The 13686-nt window shown below is 55.2% G+C and overlaps 1 protein-coding gene across 2 annotated transcripts in view; it reads right to left on the reverse strand.

Moving 5' to 3' along the window:
* Positions 1 to 13686, reverse strand: part of DFFA (DNA fragmentation factor subunit alpha) — a 29287-nt gene that overhangs the window by 5040 nt on the left and 10561 nt on the right. For both annotated transcript variants that reach the window (XM_063943858.1, XM_063943859.1), the window contains exon 2: positions 306 to 467. In XM_063943858.1, the coding sequence (XP_063799928.1) occupies positions 306 to 467 (162 nt within the window). The remainder of the gene's footprint in view (positions 1 to 305; positions 468 to 13686) is intronic.

Genomic DNA, 13686 nt, shown 5'->3' on the forward strand with positions numbered 1-13686 from the left:
TATAACTCTCAGTCTGTGGCTTCCTGCTGCCTCCATTTTGCTCCTCACATCATGTCACTGCCCCTGTCACATGCAGCCCTGTCCTCACTGACACATCACCCATCTCCTGATATACTCTGTGCTGCTGGGGGCCCCTCTCTTTCCACTAGCCGGTGATCCTGAATCTCAGAGGTGTCTTTCTGTCTCCCAAAACAGCAGATTGAGTTTGTAAACTATATGGTCTGGAAAACGTGTACAATGCGACATGTACTATAAAATGCTTAGAGCTTTGTACATAGAGGATACTTGTTGCAATTGGCACATACCTACTGTGCAGGAAGCCCACTTCTTGTCTCCCATTAGCACCACAAACTCTGTGTCTTCAGGTAAGCAGAGGAAGTAATCTTCATCCTCAACAATGGTCCCATCTTCTGCCAGGACCAGGGTACTCGGGCCCTGCGCAGGATCCAACTGCAGGAGTGCGATGGCTAACGGGGACACAGAGATACTGTTATATATATGGGAGGGGTAACGGGGACACAGAGATGCCGCTATATGAGAGGGGTAACGGGGTCACAGAGATGCCGCTATATGAGAGGGGTAACGGGGATACCGAGATGCCGCTATATGAGAGGGGTAACTGGGACACAGTGATGCCGCTATATGAGAGGGGTAACGGGGACACCGAGATGCCGCTATATGAGAGGGGTAACGGGGACACAGAGATGCCGCTATATGAGAGGGGTAACTGGGACACAGAGATGCCGCTATATGAGAGGGATAATGGGGACACAGCGATGGCGTTATATATATGAGAGGGGTACCGGGGACACAGATGCCGCTGCATGAGAGGGGTAACGGAGACACAGAGATGCCGCTATATGAGAGGGGTAACGGGGACACAGAGATGCCGCTATGTGAGAGGGGTACCGGGGACACGGAGATGCCGCTATATGAGAGGGGTAACGGGGACACAGAGATGCCGCTATATGAGAGGGGTAACGGGGACACAGAGATGCCGCTATATGAGAGGGGTAACGGGGACACAGAGATGACGTTATATGAGAGGGGTAATGGGGACACAGCGATGGCGTTATATATATGAGAGGGGTACCGGGGACACAGATGCCGCTATATGAGAGGGGTAACGGGGACACAGAGATGCCGCTATATGAGAGGGGTAACGGGGACACAGAGATGACGTTATATGAGAGGGGTAATGGGGACACAGCGATGGCGTTATATATATGAGAGGGGTACCGGGGACACAGATGCCGCTATATGAGAGGGGTAACGGGGACACAGAGATGCCGCTATATGAGAGGGGTATCGGGATCACAGAGATGCCGCTATGTGAGAGGGGTACCGGGGACACCGAGATGCCGCTAACGGGGACACCGAGATGCCGCTATGTGAGAGGGGTATCGGGGTCACAGAGATGCCGCTATGTGAGAGGGGTACCGGGGACACCGAGATGCCGCTATATGAGAGGGGTAACGGGGACACCGAGATGCCGCTATATGAGAGGGGTAACGGGGACACAGAGATGCCGCTATATGAGAGGGGTAACTGGGACACAGAGATGCCGCTATATGAGAGGGATAATGGGGACACAGCGATGGCGTTATATATATGAGAGGGGTACCGGGGACACAGATGCCGCTGCATGAGAGGGGTAACGGAGACACAGAGATGCCGCTATATGAGAGGGGTAACGGGGACACAGAGATGCCGCTATGTGAGAGGGGTACCGGGGACACGGAGATGCCGCTATGTGAGAGGGGTAACGGGGACACAGAGATGCCGCTATATGAGAGGGGTAACGGGGACACAGAGATGCCGCTATATGAGAGGGGTAACGGGGACACAGAGATGACGTTATATGAGAGGGGTAATGGGGACACAGCGATGGCGTTATATATATGAGAGGGGTACCGGGGACACAGATGCCGCTATATGAGAGGGGTAACGGGGACACAGAGATGCCGCTATATGAGAGGGGTATCGGGATCACAGAGATGCCGCTATGTGAGAGGGGTACCGGGGACACCGAGATGCCGCTAACGGGGACACCGAGATGCCGCTATGTGAGAGGGGTATCGGGGTCACAGAGATGCCGCTATGTGAGAGGGGTACCGGGGACACCGAGATGCCGCTATATGAGAGGGGTAACGGGGACACCGAGATGCCGCTATATGAGAGGGGTAACTGGGACACAGAGATGCCGCTATATGAGAGGGGTAACTGGGACACAGAGATGCCGCTATATGAGAGGGGTAACGGGGACACCAAGATGCCGTTATATGAGAGGGGTAACTGGGACACAGAGATGCCGCTATATGAGAGGGGTAACGGAGACACAGAGATGCCGCTATATGAGAGGGGTAACGGGGACACAGAGATGCCGCTATATGAGAGGGGTACCAGGGACACAGAGATGCCGCTATATGAGAGGGGTAACGGGGACACAGAGATGCCGCTATATGAGAGGGGTAACGGGGACACAGAGATGCCGCTATATGAGAGGGGTATCGGGGTCACAGAGATGCCGCTATATGAGAGGGGTAACGGGGACACAGAGATGCCGCTATGTGAGAGGGGTACCGGGGACACAGAGATGCCGCTATGCGAGAGGGGTACCGGGGACACAGAGATGCCGCTATATGAGAGGGGTACCGGGGACACAGAGATGCCGCTATATGAGAGGGGTATCGGGGTCACAGAGATGCCGCTATATGAGAGGGGTAATGGGGACACAGCGATGGCGTTATATATACGAGAGGGGTAAAGGGGACACAGAGATGCCGCTATATGAGAGGGGTAACGGGGACACAGAGATGCCGCTATATGAGAGGGATAACGGGGTCACAGAGATCCCGCTATATGAGAGGGGTATCGGGGTCACAGAGATGCCGCTATATGAGAGGGGTAACGGGGACACAGAGATGCCGCTATATGAGAGGGGTAACGGGGACACAGAGATACCGCTATATGAGAGGGGTAACGGGGACACCAAGATGCCGTTATATGAGAGGGGTAACTGGGACACAGAGATGCCGCTATATGAGAGAGGTAACGGAGACACAGAGATGCCGCTATATGAGAGGGGTAACGGGGACACAGATGCCGCTATATGAGAGGGGTACCAGGAACACAGAGATGCCGCTATATGAGAGGGGTAACGGGGACACAGAGATGCCGCTATATGAGAGGGGTAACGGGGACACAGAGATGCCGCTATATGAGAGGGGTATCGGGGTCACAGAGATGCCGCTATATGAGAGGGGTAACGGGGACACAGAGATGCCGCTATATGAGAGGGATAACGGGGACACAGAGATGACGTTATATGAGAGGGGTAATGGGGACACAGCGATGGCGTTATATATATGAGAGGGGTACCGGGGACACAGATGCCGCTATATGAGAGGGGTAATGGGGACACAGAGATGCCGCTATATGAGAAGGGTAACGGGGTCACAGAGATGCCGCTATATGAGAGGGGTATCGGGGACACAGAGATGCCGCTATGTGAGAGGGGTACCGGGGACACAGAGATGCCGCTATGCGAGAGGGGTACCGGGGACACAGAGATGCCGCTATATGAGAGGGGTAACGGGGACACAGAGATGCCGCTATATGAGAGGGGTATCGGGGTCACAGAGATGCCGCTATATGAGAGGGGTAATGGGGACACAGCGATGGCGTTATATATACGAGAGGGGTAAAGGGGACACAGAGATGCCGCTATATGAGAGGGGTAACGGGGACACAGAGATGCCGCTATATGAGAGGGATAACGGGGTCACAGAGATCCCGCTATATGAGAGGGGTATCGGGGTCACAGAGATGCCGCTATATGAGAGGGGTAACGGGGACACAGAGATGCCGCTATATGAGAGGGGTAACGGGGACACAGAGATACCGCTATATGAGAGGGGTAACGGGGACACCAAGATGCCGTTATATGAGAGGGGTAACTGGGACACAGAGATGCCGCTATATGAGAGAGGTAACGGAGACACAGAGATGCCGCTATATGAGAGGGGTAACGGGGACACAGATGCCGCTATATGAGAGGGGTACCAGGAACACAGAGATGCCGCTATATGAGAGGGGTACCAGGGACACAGATGCCGCTATATGAGAGGGCGGGGACACAGAGATGCCGCTATATGAGAGGGGTATCGGCGTCACAGAGATGCCGCTATATGAGAGGGGTAACGGGGACACAGAGATGCCGCTATATGAGAGGGGTAACCGGGACACAGAGATACCGCTATATGAGAGGGGTAGCGGGGACACCAAGATGCCGTTATATGAGAGGGGTAACTGGGACACAGAGATGCCGCTATATGAGAGGGGTAAGGGGACACAGAAATGCCGCTATATGAGAGGGGTAACGGGGATACAGAGATGCCGCTATATGAGAGGGGTAACGGGGATAAAGAGATGCCGCTATATGAGAGGGGTAACGGGGACACAGAGATGCCGCTATATGAGAGGGGTAACGGGGACACAGAGATGCCGCTATATGAGAGGGGTAACGGGGACACAGAGATGCCGCTATATGAGAGGGGTAACGGGGACACAGAGATGCCGCTATATGAGAGGGGTATCGGGGTCACAGAGATGCCGCTATATGAGAGGGGTAACGGGGACACAGAGATACCGCTATATGAGAGGGGTAACGGGGTCACAGAGATGCCGTTATATGAGAGGGGTAACTGGGACACAGAGATGCCGCTATATGAGAGGGGTAACGGGGACACCAAGATGCCGTTATATGAGAGGGGTAACTGGGACACAGAGATGCCGCTATATGAGAGGGGTAACGGGGATACAGAGATGCCGCTATATGAGAGGGGTAACGGGGATACAGAGATGCCGCTATATGAGAGGGGTAACGGGGACACAGAGATGCCGTTATATGAGAGGGGTAACTGGGACACAGAGATGCCGCTATATGAGAGGGGTAACGGGGACACCAAGATGCCGTTATATGAGAGGGGTAACTGGGACACAGAGATGCCGCTATATGAGAGGGGTAACGGGGACACAGAGATGCCGCTATATGAGAGGGGTAACGGGGATACAGGGATGCCGCTATATGAGAGGGGTAACGGGGACACAGAGATGCCGTTATATGAGAGGGGTAACGGGGACACAGAGATGCCGCTATATGAGAGGGGTTCCAGGGACACAGAGATGCCGCTACATGAGGGGAAGCCAGGGGTATCTCCAGGTAAGCTGGCTCTCAGATGCTGTAGGAGCCATTACCATGTGGCCTTACACTGGGAATTTAACCCAGACATATTTGTAATTATTTATGGGGTGGGTGTGGGGTGTGGTGGCCCCTGTGTCGGTATGGCTGGGCTGCTTCAGGTCGGCACACCCTAACACTTTATTAACACTTATGATTTTCCCTATCACTTTGTATATATTTTTGTATTATTTTAATCACACCACTTACATAGCACTTCTGTGCTTCTTATTAACCCTTATTAATTCTCACCTGTGTGCTGACCTGGGGTAGTCGACCTGTGCCGACGTTATGGGGTCCTGCACCCCGGACCCATACCTAGAATTAGGGACCCCCAGTGACGGAGAAGCCTTGTCGATCGGCCTGGGGGCTTAACCCTATATCTGCAGATATACGCAACTAAGATCTCCGTATTATCTGACTATTATGTAGTAATATTTTTCACTCGGTGTGCCTTAGGGAACACATTGTTTTTTGCTGAGAGGGGTAACGGGGACACAGAGATGCCGCTATATGAGAGGGGTAACGGGGACACAGAGATGCCGCTATATGAGAGGGGTAACGGGGACACAGAGATGCCGCTATATGAGAGGGGTAAAGGGGACACAGAGATGCCGCTATATGAGAGGGGTAACGGGGTCACAGAGATGCCGCTATATGAGAGGGGTAACGGGGTCACAGAGATGCCGCTATATGAGAGGGGTAACGGGGTCACAGAGATGGCGCTATATGAGAGGGGTAACGGGGACACAGAGATGCCGCTATATGAGAGGGGTAACGGGGACACAGAGATGCCGCTATATGAGAGGGGTAACGGGGACACAGAGATGCCGCTATATAAGGGGGTGGGGGGCGGGGACACTGTGCGATTCTCAGGACTATACTACAGGAACGTGGGGAGAAACTGAGACACAGAGATGCTGTTATATGGGTGGTGGGGAACAGCAGAGTGTGTGTGTATATATATATATATATATATATATATATATAATAAGAATTTACTCACCGGTAATTCTATTTCTCGTAGTCCGTAGTGGATGCTGGGGACTCCGTAAGGACCATGGGGAACAGACGGGCTCCGCAGGAGACTGGGCACTCTATAAGAAAGATTTGGTACTATCTGGTGTGCACTGGCTCCTCCCTCTATGCCCCTCTTCCAGACCTCAGTTAGGATACTGTGCCCGGAAGAGCTGACACAATAAGGAAGGATTTTGAATCCCGGGTAAGACTCATACCAGCCACTCCAATCACACCGTATAACTCGTGATACTATACCCAGTTAACAGTATGAAATATAACTGAGCCTCTCAACAGATGGCTCAACAATAACCCTTTAGTTAGGCAATAACTATATACAAGTATTGCAGACAATCCGCACTTGGGTTGGGCGCCCAGCATCCACTACGGACTATGAGAAATAGAATTACCGGTGAGTAAATTCTTATTTTCTCTGACGTCCTAGTGGATGCTGGGGACTCCGTAAGGACCATGGGGATTATACCAAAGCTCCCAAACGGGCGGGAGAGTGCGGATGACTCTGCAGCACCGAATGAGAGAACTCCAGGTCCTCCTCAGCCAGGGCATCAAATTTGTAGAATTTAGCAAACGTGTTTGCCCCTGACCAAGTAGCAGCTCGGCAAAGTTGCAAAGCCGAGACCCCTCGGGCAGCCGCCCAAGATGAGCCCACCTTCCTTGTGGAATGGGCTTTTACTGATTTAGGATGCGGCAATCCAGCCGCAGAATGCGCCAGCTGAATTGTGCTACAAATCCAGCGAGCAATAGTCTGCTTAGAAGCAGGAGCACCTATTTTGTTGGGTGCATACAGGATAAAAAGCGAGTCAGTTTTCCTGACTCCCGCCGTCCTGGAAACATAAATTTTCAAGGCCCTGACTACGTCCAGTAACTTGGAATCTTCCAAGTCCCTAGTAGCCGCAGGCACTACAATAGGTTGGTTCAAGTGAAAAGCTGATACCACCTGTGACAGGACGATACCGTACGAAAGCACTCGCAGCTTCCGCGTCCCGTTGACTGCGCACAGAATGGAAGGTCAAGCCGCACGAGGCCTGACCACATAGGGGATTCCCGCTTACCGTCAGTAACCGCCTGTTACTGACTCCACCCACTGCGCTGTGGGCGGGTTCTCGCTGCCACCACCAAACTCCTAACCTGCCGTGGCGTTTGGAACCACGGTTCTGCTCTGTATGTGCCGACGCACTGCTTTACCACACCTGTGTGGTGTCGACGAATCCCCACTAGCCACTTGCTAGGCCTCTACCGGTAGCTGGCGGAAGGCGGAGCTTGGAGACGTCAGGTGCTTCCCTGGACAGCCGGAGGACGGGGCTAGGTTTGGCCTAACCCTGTTGGTCACAAGATGAAGCAGTCTTCTTGAGGCAAAGGTGTTTATTGCTCAAATAACCTTTAAAAAGGCTCCTCCCTATTGCTAGGGGCAACAGCATACAATTAAGATGTTTCAGCAGAAGAAGATGTTACAATACACTATCCTATGGGCCAACTGCCCTTCTTTTATCCCTCTCCAAGACCCCTTACCACAGGGGGTAAGCCCGCCCTGTGGTGTACAACCAATCAATGTTTACCCATGAGCTGTGCATGCTCTGGTCTCATGCACACCTTTACATTGTTCCCTATGGACAGTGGGGAGTGGTCGGTCTCCTTTGTCTCTCCCATCTGGGAGAGCAGGGTACTCCCACGGTGCCGTTCAGTCTGGCTGGGGGGGAGGTTTTCCCTCCTAAACGGACTTCCAGAAACCTGCCCGGGACCCCTCTCACTGCCTGCAGCCTGGATTTGGGCTCCAGAGCTGGGCAGCCTGGCTCCCCGGTCCAGGTCTCTGGTCCACTACGGCTGATCTCCATGGAGCTCCAAGAAACCACTCAGCTTGTTTTATAGCTAAGCTGCTTCTCTTTCTCCCTGTCCCCATTGGAACTGTGAGGCTGGATGGGAAAGCATTCCGTTTTTTAGGGAAAAGGTCTGGGAGAATCCATCAGCCTTCACAGCCATGGATTCCCCCCTCCTGGGACACACAATCAAGTAAGTGCAATTTCTCTTTAAATACATTACATTTTAAACCACACTGTACATTTCCCTGTAACTATACACTGAGCCTGTGCCCTGCACAGACTCTACATACTCAGGCACTGCAGTGCCTTACAACACACTGTATGTCCTTATTTTACACAATGTTTTATTTAACTGCTGTGCTTCCCTAGCCCTGCAGCCTGGCTGCTAGGGCTCTCCCTCTCAGTGCTGGAGGTATGGGGCTGGCTTCCCCCATCCTCCAGCCTGCTTTTCTGCCTCTGGGGTTCCAGGGAGCTGGCTCTCCCTGTCCCCCCAGGGTGGCACTAATCAGTGGCCTCGCCGCACGCAGCGGCGCACCCCCCTGTACCTAAGCCCGGCGGCCCGGGACACTTGTCCCGGCCGCCGTGACTCTGGCTTTGTTGTGGCGCTGGGGCGCCGGGAGCGTAGCTCCCGGACCCCAGCGTTCATCAGCCTGCTCGCCCGCCTAATTCACCCACGCCGCTAGGGAGCCGGCTAGCCCGGTCCCCCCTGAGCGGCGCCTGTCTTGTGGCCTCGCTGCAGCGTCCGGCGGGGTGCCGGGCTGCAGCGCACCCCCCTCGCCGACTAGCAGCCCGGGACGTCCGTCCCGGCTGCTGCGGCTGGCCACCCGGGCTGGGCTGAGGCGCTGGGAGCAGAGCTCCCGGCCCCCAGCGGCGGCTCTCACAGAGAGCACTGCAGCGGGAGCCGAGCTCCCAGCCGCAGCGCTCACCCTTCTCCCCGGCGCGCACACTCCAGTGCGCCCGGGGCTACACTGACCGCTGCCGGGAGCGGAGCTCCCGGACTCCGGCGGTCAGCGGCTGCCTCCTCTCCCCCGGCGCGCACACACTGCTGAGCGCGCCGGGGGCTGTCCTCCCTGCCGTGGTCTCCGGAGGGGTCCGGGACCACGGTGCATATTATAAAAATACATTTTTATACATTTACACATCACGGCGCCTAGCGCCCAACATAATTCAAATTTGGCGCCAAGCGCCCCTTTGTCTCTGCAAATGGCGCCGGGCACTAGGGATTAACCCCTTCAGTGCCAGGGCGGCCATTTGCCTCGTGGCTGGGGCTCTCCGGCCACACTCCTCCCCCCCCATTCAAGCGGGTCAACCAGGGACCCATGTCCCAACGATTTGGGTCCTGGTCCCGCAGTCCGTTGGGGTGAAGGGGACGCTACCTGGGGGGTGTAGGCTCTGGCCTAGACAGTTCATCCATAGTGTAGTGGGCCTCTCTTCGTGGGTGCACAATGTTCAAATAGTCCACCTGAAGTCCAAGTTCAAGGCTCCACCACAAAAGTCTGTCCAATTCCCCCAAGGTAGGTTGCAGCCACCTAACAGGTAGGTGGTAAGTCACCACGGTGGGGGGCCGGTTACAAACAAGTGCCACCCACGGTGTCCCAACTGTGGCATACCCCACCTCCCACAATAGCAGTTTTCTGCTCAAACAGGCCACAGGGTGCTCCTGCCCATATGGCTCTTTCTGGCTCGGTACTGCTCCCAGTCCGTGCAGTGGCGCAATAGTTCGTAACACACAGTCCTGGTCAAGAATGTGCGCCATCAGCACTGGAGCGGGTACCCGAGCCTCCTTCAATGACTGGAATGCCAACTCGCAAGCGGGTGCAAAGTCCACTGACTTGGGAATGCCCTTCCTAGCCATCTCTGTCAAGGGGTTCACTACAGGACTAAAGTCAATGACAACATGTCCGTAGGGCCTTACAGGTTCTAAGGTCAGTACCGGTCTGGGTGATGTGGGTCGGGGACAGCCTCTGGTTGCCTCCACCCCCTCTGGGTTGGGCCTACCCCTGTCTCCTCCCACATGGTGCCCCAGGCATTGCACCTCCGTCGTACCTATCTGGCAACGGTCTGCCCTAACTGTCAGACCTGCCCTCCAATCCTCTTCTGTCGACCTATGACTCGGGAAACCTACCCTGTCACCTAGGCCTACTCTTCCCTCCTCGTCCACTACCTGTGCCACAGTGATGGCGGCCAGACCACCAGCCTCTGGATCCTGTGTGGCATCCACTACAGGGAGGCTGCGTGTCTTCCCCGATCTACTGTGCACAGGCAAGGGACCTGCTATGTCCACAGCAACTTGCTGCAAGGGTTCTCCTATGGGCAGAGGCCCAGAGACAACACAACCGCTGGAGTGCCCCGGCTGCCAACGCATGGCACCAGCCTTACATGTGGTCTGGGCGTCATCCGACATTCCAGACCAGGGTAAGCTCTGTGTCAGGCACTTCAGAGTACGGTCTATCTCCGGGTTGCTGTCCAAAGGGGTTTCGCTGGCAACCGACACCGGTTGCGCAGGAACGTTCCCTGAGGGGACCAGTTGGACACATTCCCTATCTGGTCTATCCCCTCCCACTTTCCTGGCTACCCTGTACCTTAACCCTTCCCGCCCGGTCAAACTTCCTGCCCCAACCCTGTCAAGGCCGCTGCCAGAGTGGCGCCTCATGCCTTTCAGGGATGGGTCAGAGAGTTGAGCCTCCCTAAACTCCTGCCTGCGGCCCTCAATCTCTCCTAAATTGGGACACACTACAGGGGGATCTAGGTGGGGACTACTAGGGTCAGTCTGGTAGGGGTCAGTCATGGAAAAATCAGTGTGGTTTCTCATACTCACCGCCGGAGTTGGCAAACCACTTGGGTCAGGAGCATCATTGGGCACCCCCACAGGATCACACGAGCTGGAACCGACATCCTCTGCGTTGCTAGGGGACGTAGGCATACCAGAGGCAAAAGGCATGCGGGGTCGATGTGCTGATCTAGCCGCTGTAATCTTTTCCTCTGGGCTGGTTGATGCTGTGGTTGGCTGTGCTGGCAGTTGTCTAGCAGCTGTAGTCTTTTCCTCTGGGCTGGGCTGTGCTGGAGTAGCTGATGTCAACGGTGGGTTTGGAACTTGACTCCGGGGAATGGCGCCAACAAACGTAGTGACGATCCCACCACCCAGATCATTTCCTAGGACCACATCAGTTGGGAGACCATCCATGACGGCAACTTCTCGCAACTCTGGTCCAGCTCCCCAGTCCAGGTAGACTCTTGCCATGGGAACCGCTTTTTCTGTTCCTTCTGCCAGGGTGATCGTGGCAGTGCGACCCTGCAATACTGCAGCAGGATCTATAAGGTGGGGGCTCACCACAGTGATTGAGGCCCCAGAGTCTCTTAGGCCTTCTCCCTGCAGGGGTCCCACGTGGACTGGCTGCAGGTGCCTCCACATGTTGTGTAGGGGCTGTTTGGCCATGCAGGTGACTCTCTCCGCAGAGTGCACCTGTCTCTCGCCACACTCCATCGGACTGACTGGAGGGGGAATAGTCTCTGTAGGCTCATCTCCTCTCGTCAAACAAGCGATCCGGGCTCCAGCACTCGGATTTGGGGCACGAGTCTGGGGTGCTTGGGATGCAGGGCAGTTCATCCTCAGATGTCCGATTTTCCCACAGCCGTAGCACTTCTTCTCCAGTCGTGGCACCGATGATCTCTGATCAGTTGCAGGGACGCTGCGGTGCGGTTGCTGGCCAAGAGCACCCGGGTTGGAAGATGCTTGTCTTTGGGGTTGATGAGCTGAAGAGGGTGGTCCCCTTGGTGGTACAGTCTGTTGGAGCTGGCTGCTGGCGGGGCGCTTCTGCCCCTGCGGCCGAATTGCCACATATTTGTCTGCTAACTGGGCAGCCATCTTTAAGCTGGGTGGCTCCCGATCTAGCACCCACTCCTTCACTTCTGGGGCGCACCTGCGGTAGAACTGCTCCCTGCAGATCAGGTCGATCAGTGCGTCCCACGTAGTGGCTTCCGAATCCTTCACCCACTTCACCACGTACTGCCTCAGCTGGGTGGCGAACTGCTCATGGGTGCTGCTAGGATTCTTGGGCAAGTCTCTGAATTTCTTCCTGTAAGACTCAGGAGTGATGAAGAATCGCTGGAGGAGGGCCTTCTTGACTTCGTCGTAGTTCCCACAGTCCTCCGTCGCCACTCCTCGATAGGCCTCCAAGGCCTCTCCATGCAGAGTGGGCACAAGGTGTCTCACCCACTCTGACTTGGGTAGATCATGTAGTTTACAAGTCCTCTCAAAGACTTGCAAATGTCCATCAATGTCCCCATCACTGTCTGCAAACTTGGCAAACTGAACTCGTCCTGATCTGTGTACAACAGCTGACAACGGCTCCCGGGGTACCACGGCCTGTGGTGCCCACTCCGCATGCCACATCCGAATGACAAGCATGCGTTCTTGCTCCGTTGCCCTTTCCCCCAATTCCGCTAGCCGATCTGCTAGGGTATCCGGGCCGCCCCCCCTGGGACGTTGGGATCCTGGCCCTGCTAGGGATTGCTGGGAAACATTGCTGCTGTGAGAGAGGGCGGGGCTTGTGGTTCTCACCGGTTCCTTACGAAGGTCCACTGTTGGGCCGTCCTCTGCGATGCTGACGCCGTCAGTGCTTTCCACCTCCGCCCGATGAGACTCCTCCCAGCTCCTGAGCGCCGCCTTCATGACGCTTCTGGACGCGTTGGAAGGGATATCCACACCCTTCCCCTGGCATACGATCTCCAGATCCTCCTTGGACATTCCGCTGAATTCCGCCATCTTGTGCGTCCTCCTGCGCTGCAGTTACTCCTCTCCTGAGTAACTCGGCTTCTCCAATCGGGTGATGAAAAGCCGCCTGGGATTATCCCACCACTATGCCACCAATTTCTGTGACAGGACGATACCGTACGAAAGCACTCGCAGCTTCCGCGTCCCGTTGACTGCGCACAGAATGGAAGGTCAAGCCGCACGAGGCCTGACCACATAGGGGATTCCCGCTTACCGTCAGTAACCGCCTGTTACTGACTCCACCCACTGCGCTGTGGGCGGGTTCTCGCTGCCACCACCAAACTCCTAACCTGCCGTGGCGTTTGGAACCACGGTTCTGCTCTGTATGTGCCGACGCACTGCTTTACCACACCTGTGTGGTGTCGACGAATCCCCACTAGCCACTTGCTAGGCCTCTACCGGTAGCTGGCGGAAGGCGGAGCTTGGAGACGTCAGGTGCTTCCCTGGACAGCCGGAGGACGGGGCTAGGTTTGGCCTAACCCTGTTGGTCACAAGATGAAGCAGTCTTCTTGAGGCAAAGGTGTTTATTGCTCAAATAACCTTTAAAAAGGCTCCTCCCTATTGCTAGGGGCAACAGCATACAATTAAGATGTTTCAGCAGAAGAAGATGTTACAATACACTATCCTATGGGCCAACTGCCCTTCTTTTATCCCTCTCCAAGACCCCTTACCACAGGGGGTAAGCCCGCCCTGTGGTGTACAACCAATCAATGTTTACCCATGAGCTGTGCATGCTCTGGTCTCATGCACACCTTTACATTGTTCCCTATGGACAGTGGGGAGTGGTCGGTCTCCTTTGTCTCTCCCATCTGGGA

This window comes from Pseudophryne corroboree, chromosome 10 (assembly GCF_028390025.1).
Source record: "Pseudophryne corroboree isolate aPseCor3 chromosome 10, aPseCor3.hap2, whole genome shotgun sequence".
Taxonomy (NCBI): domain Eukaryota; kingdom Metazoa; phylum Chordata; class Amphibia; order Anura; family Myobatrachidae; genus Pseudophryne; species Pseudophryne corroboree.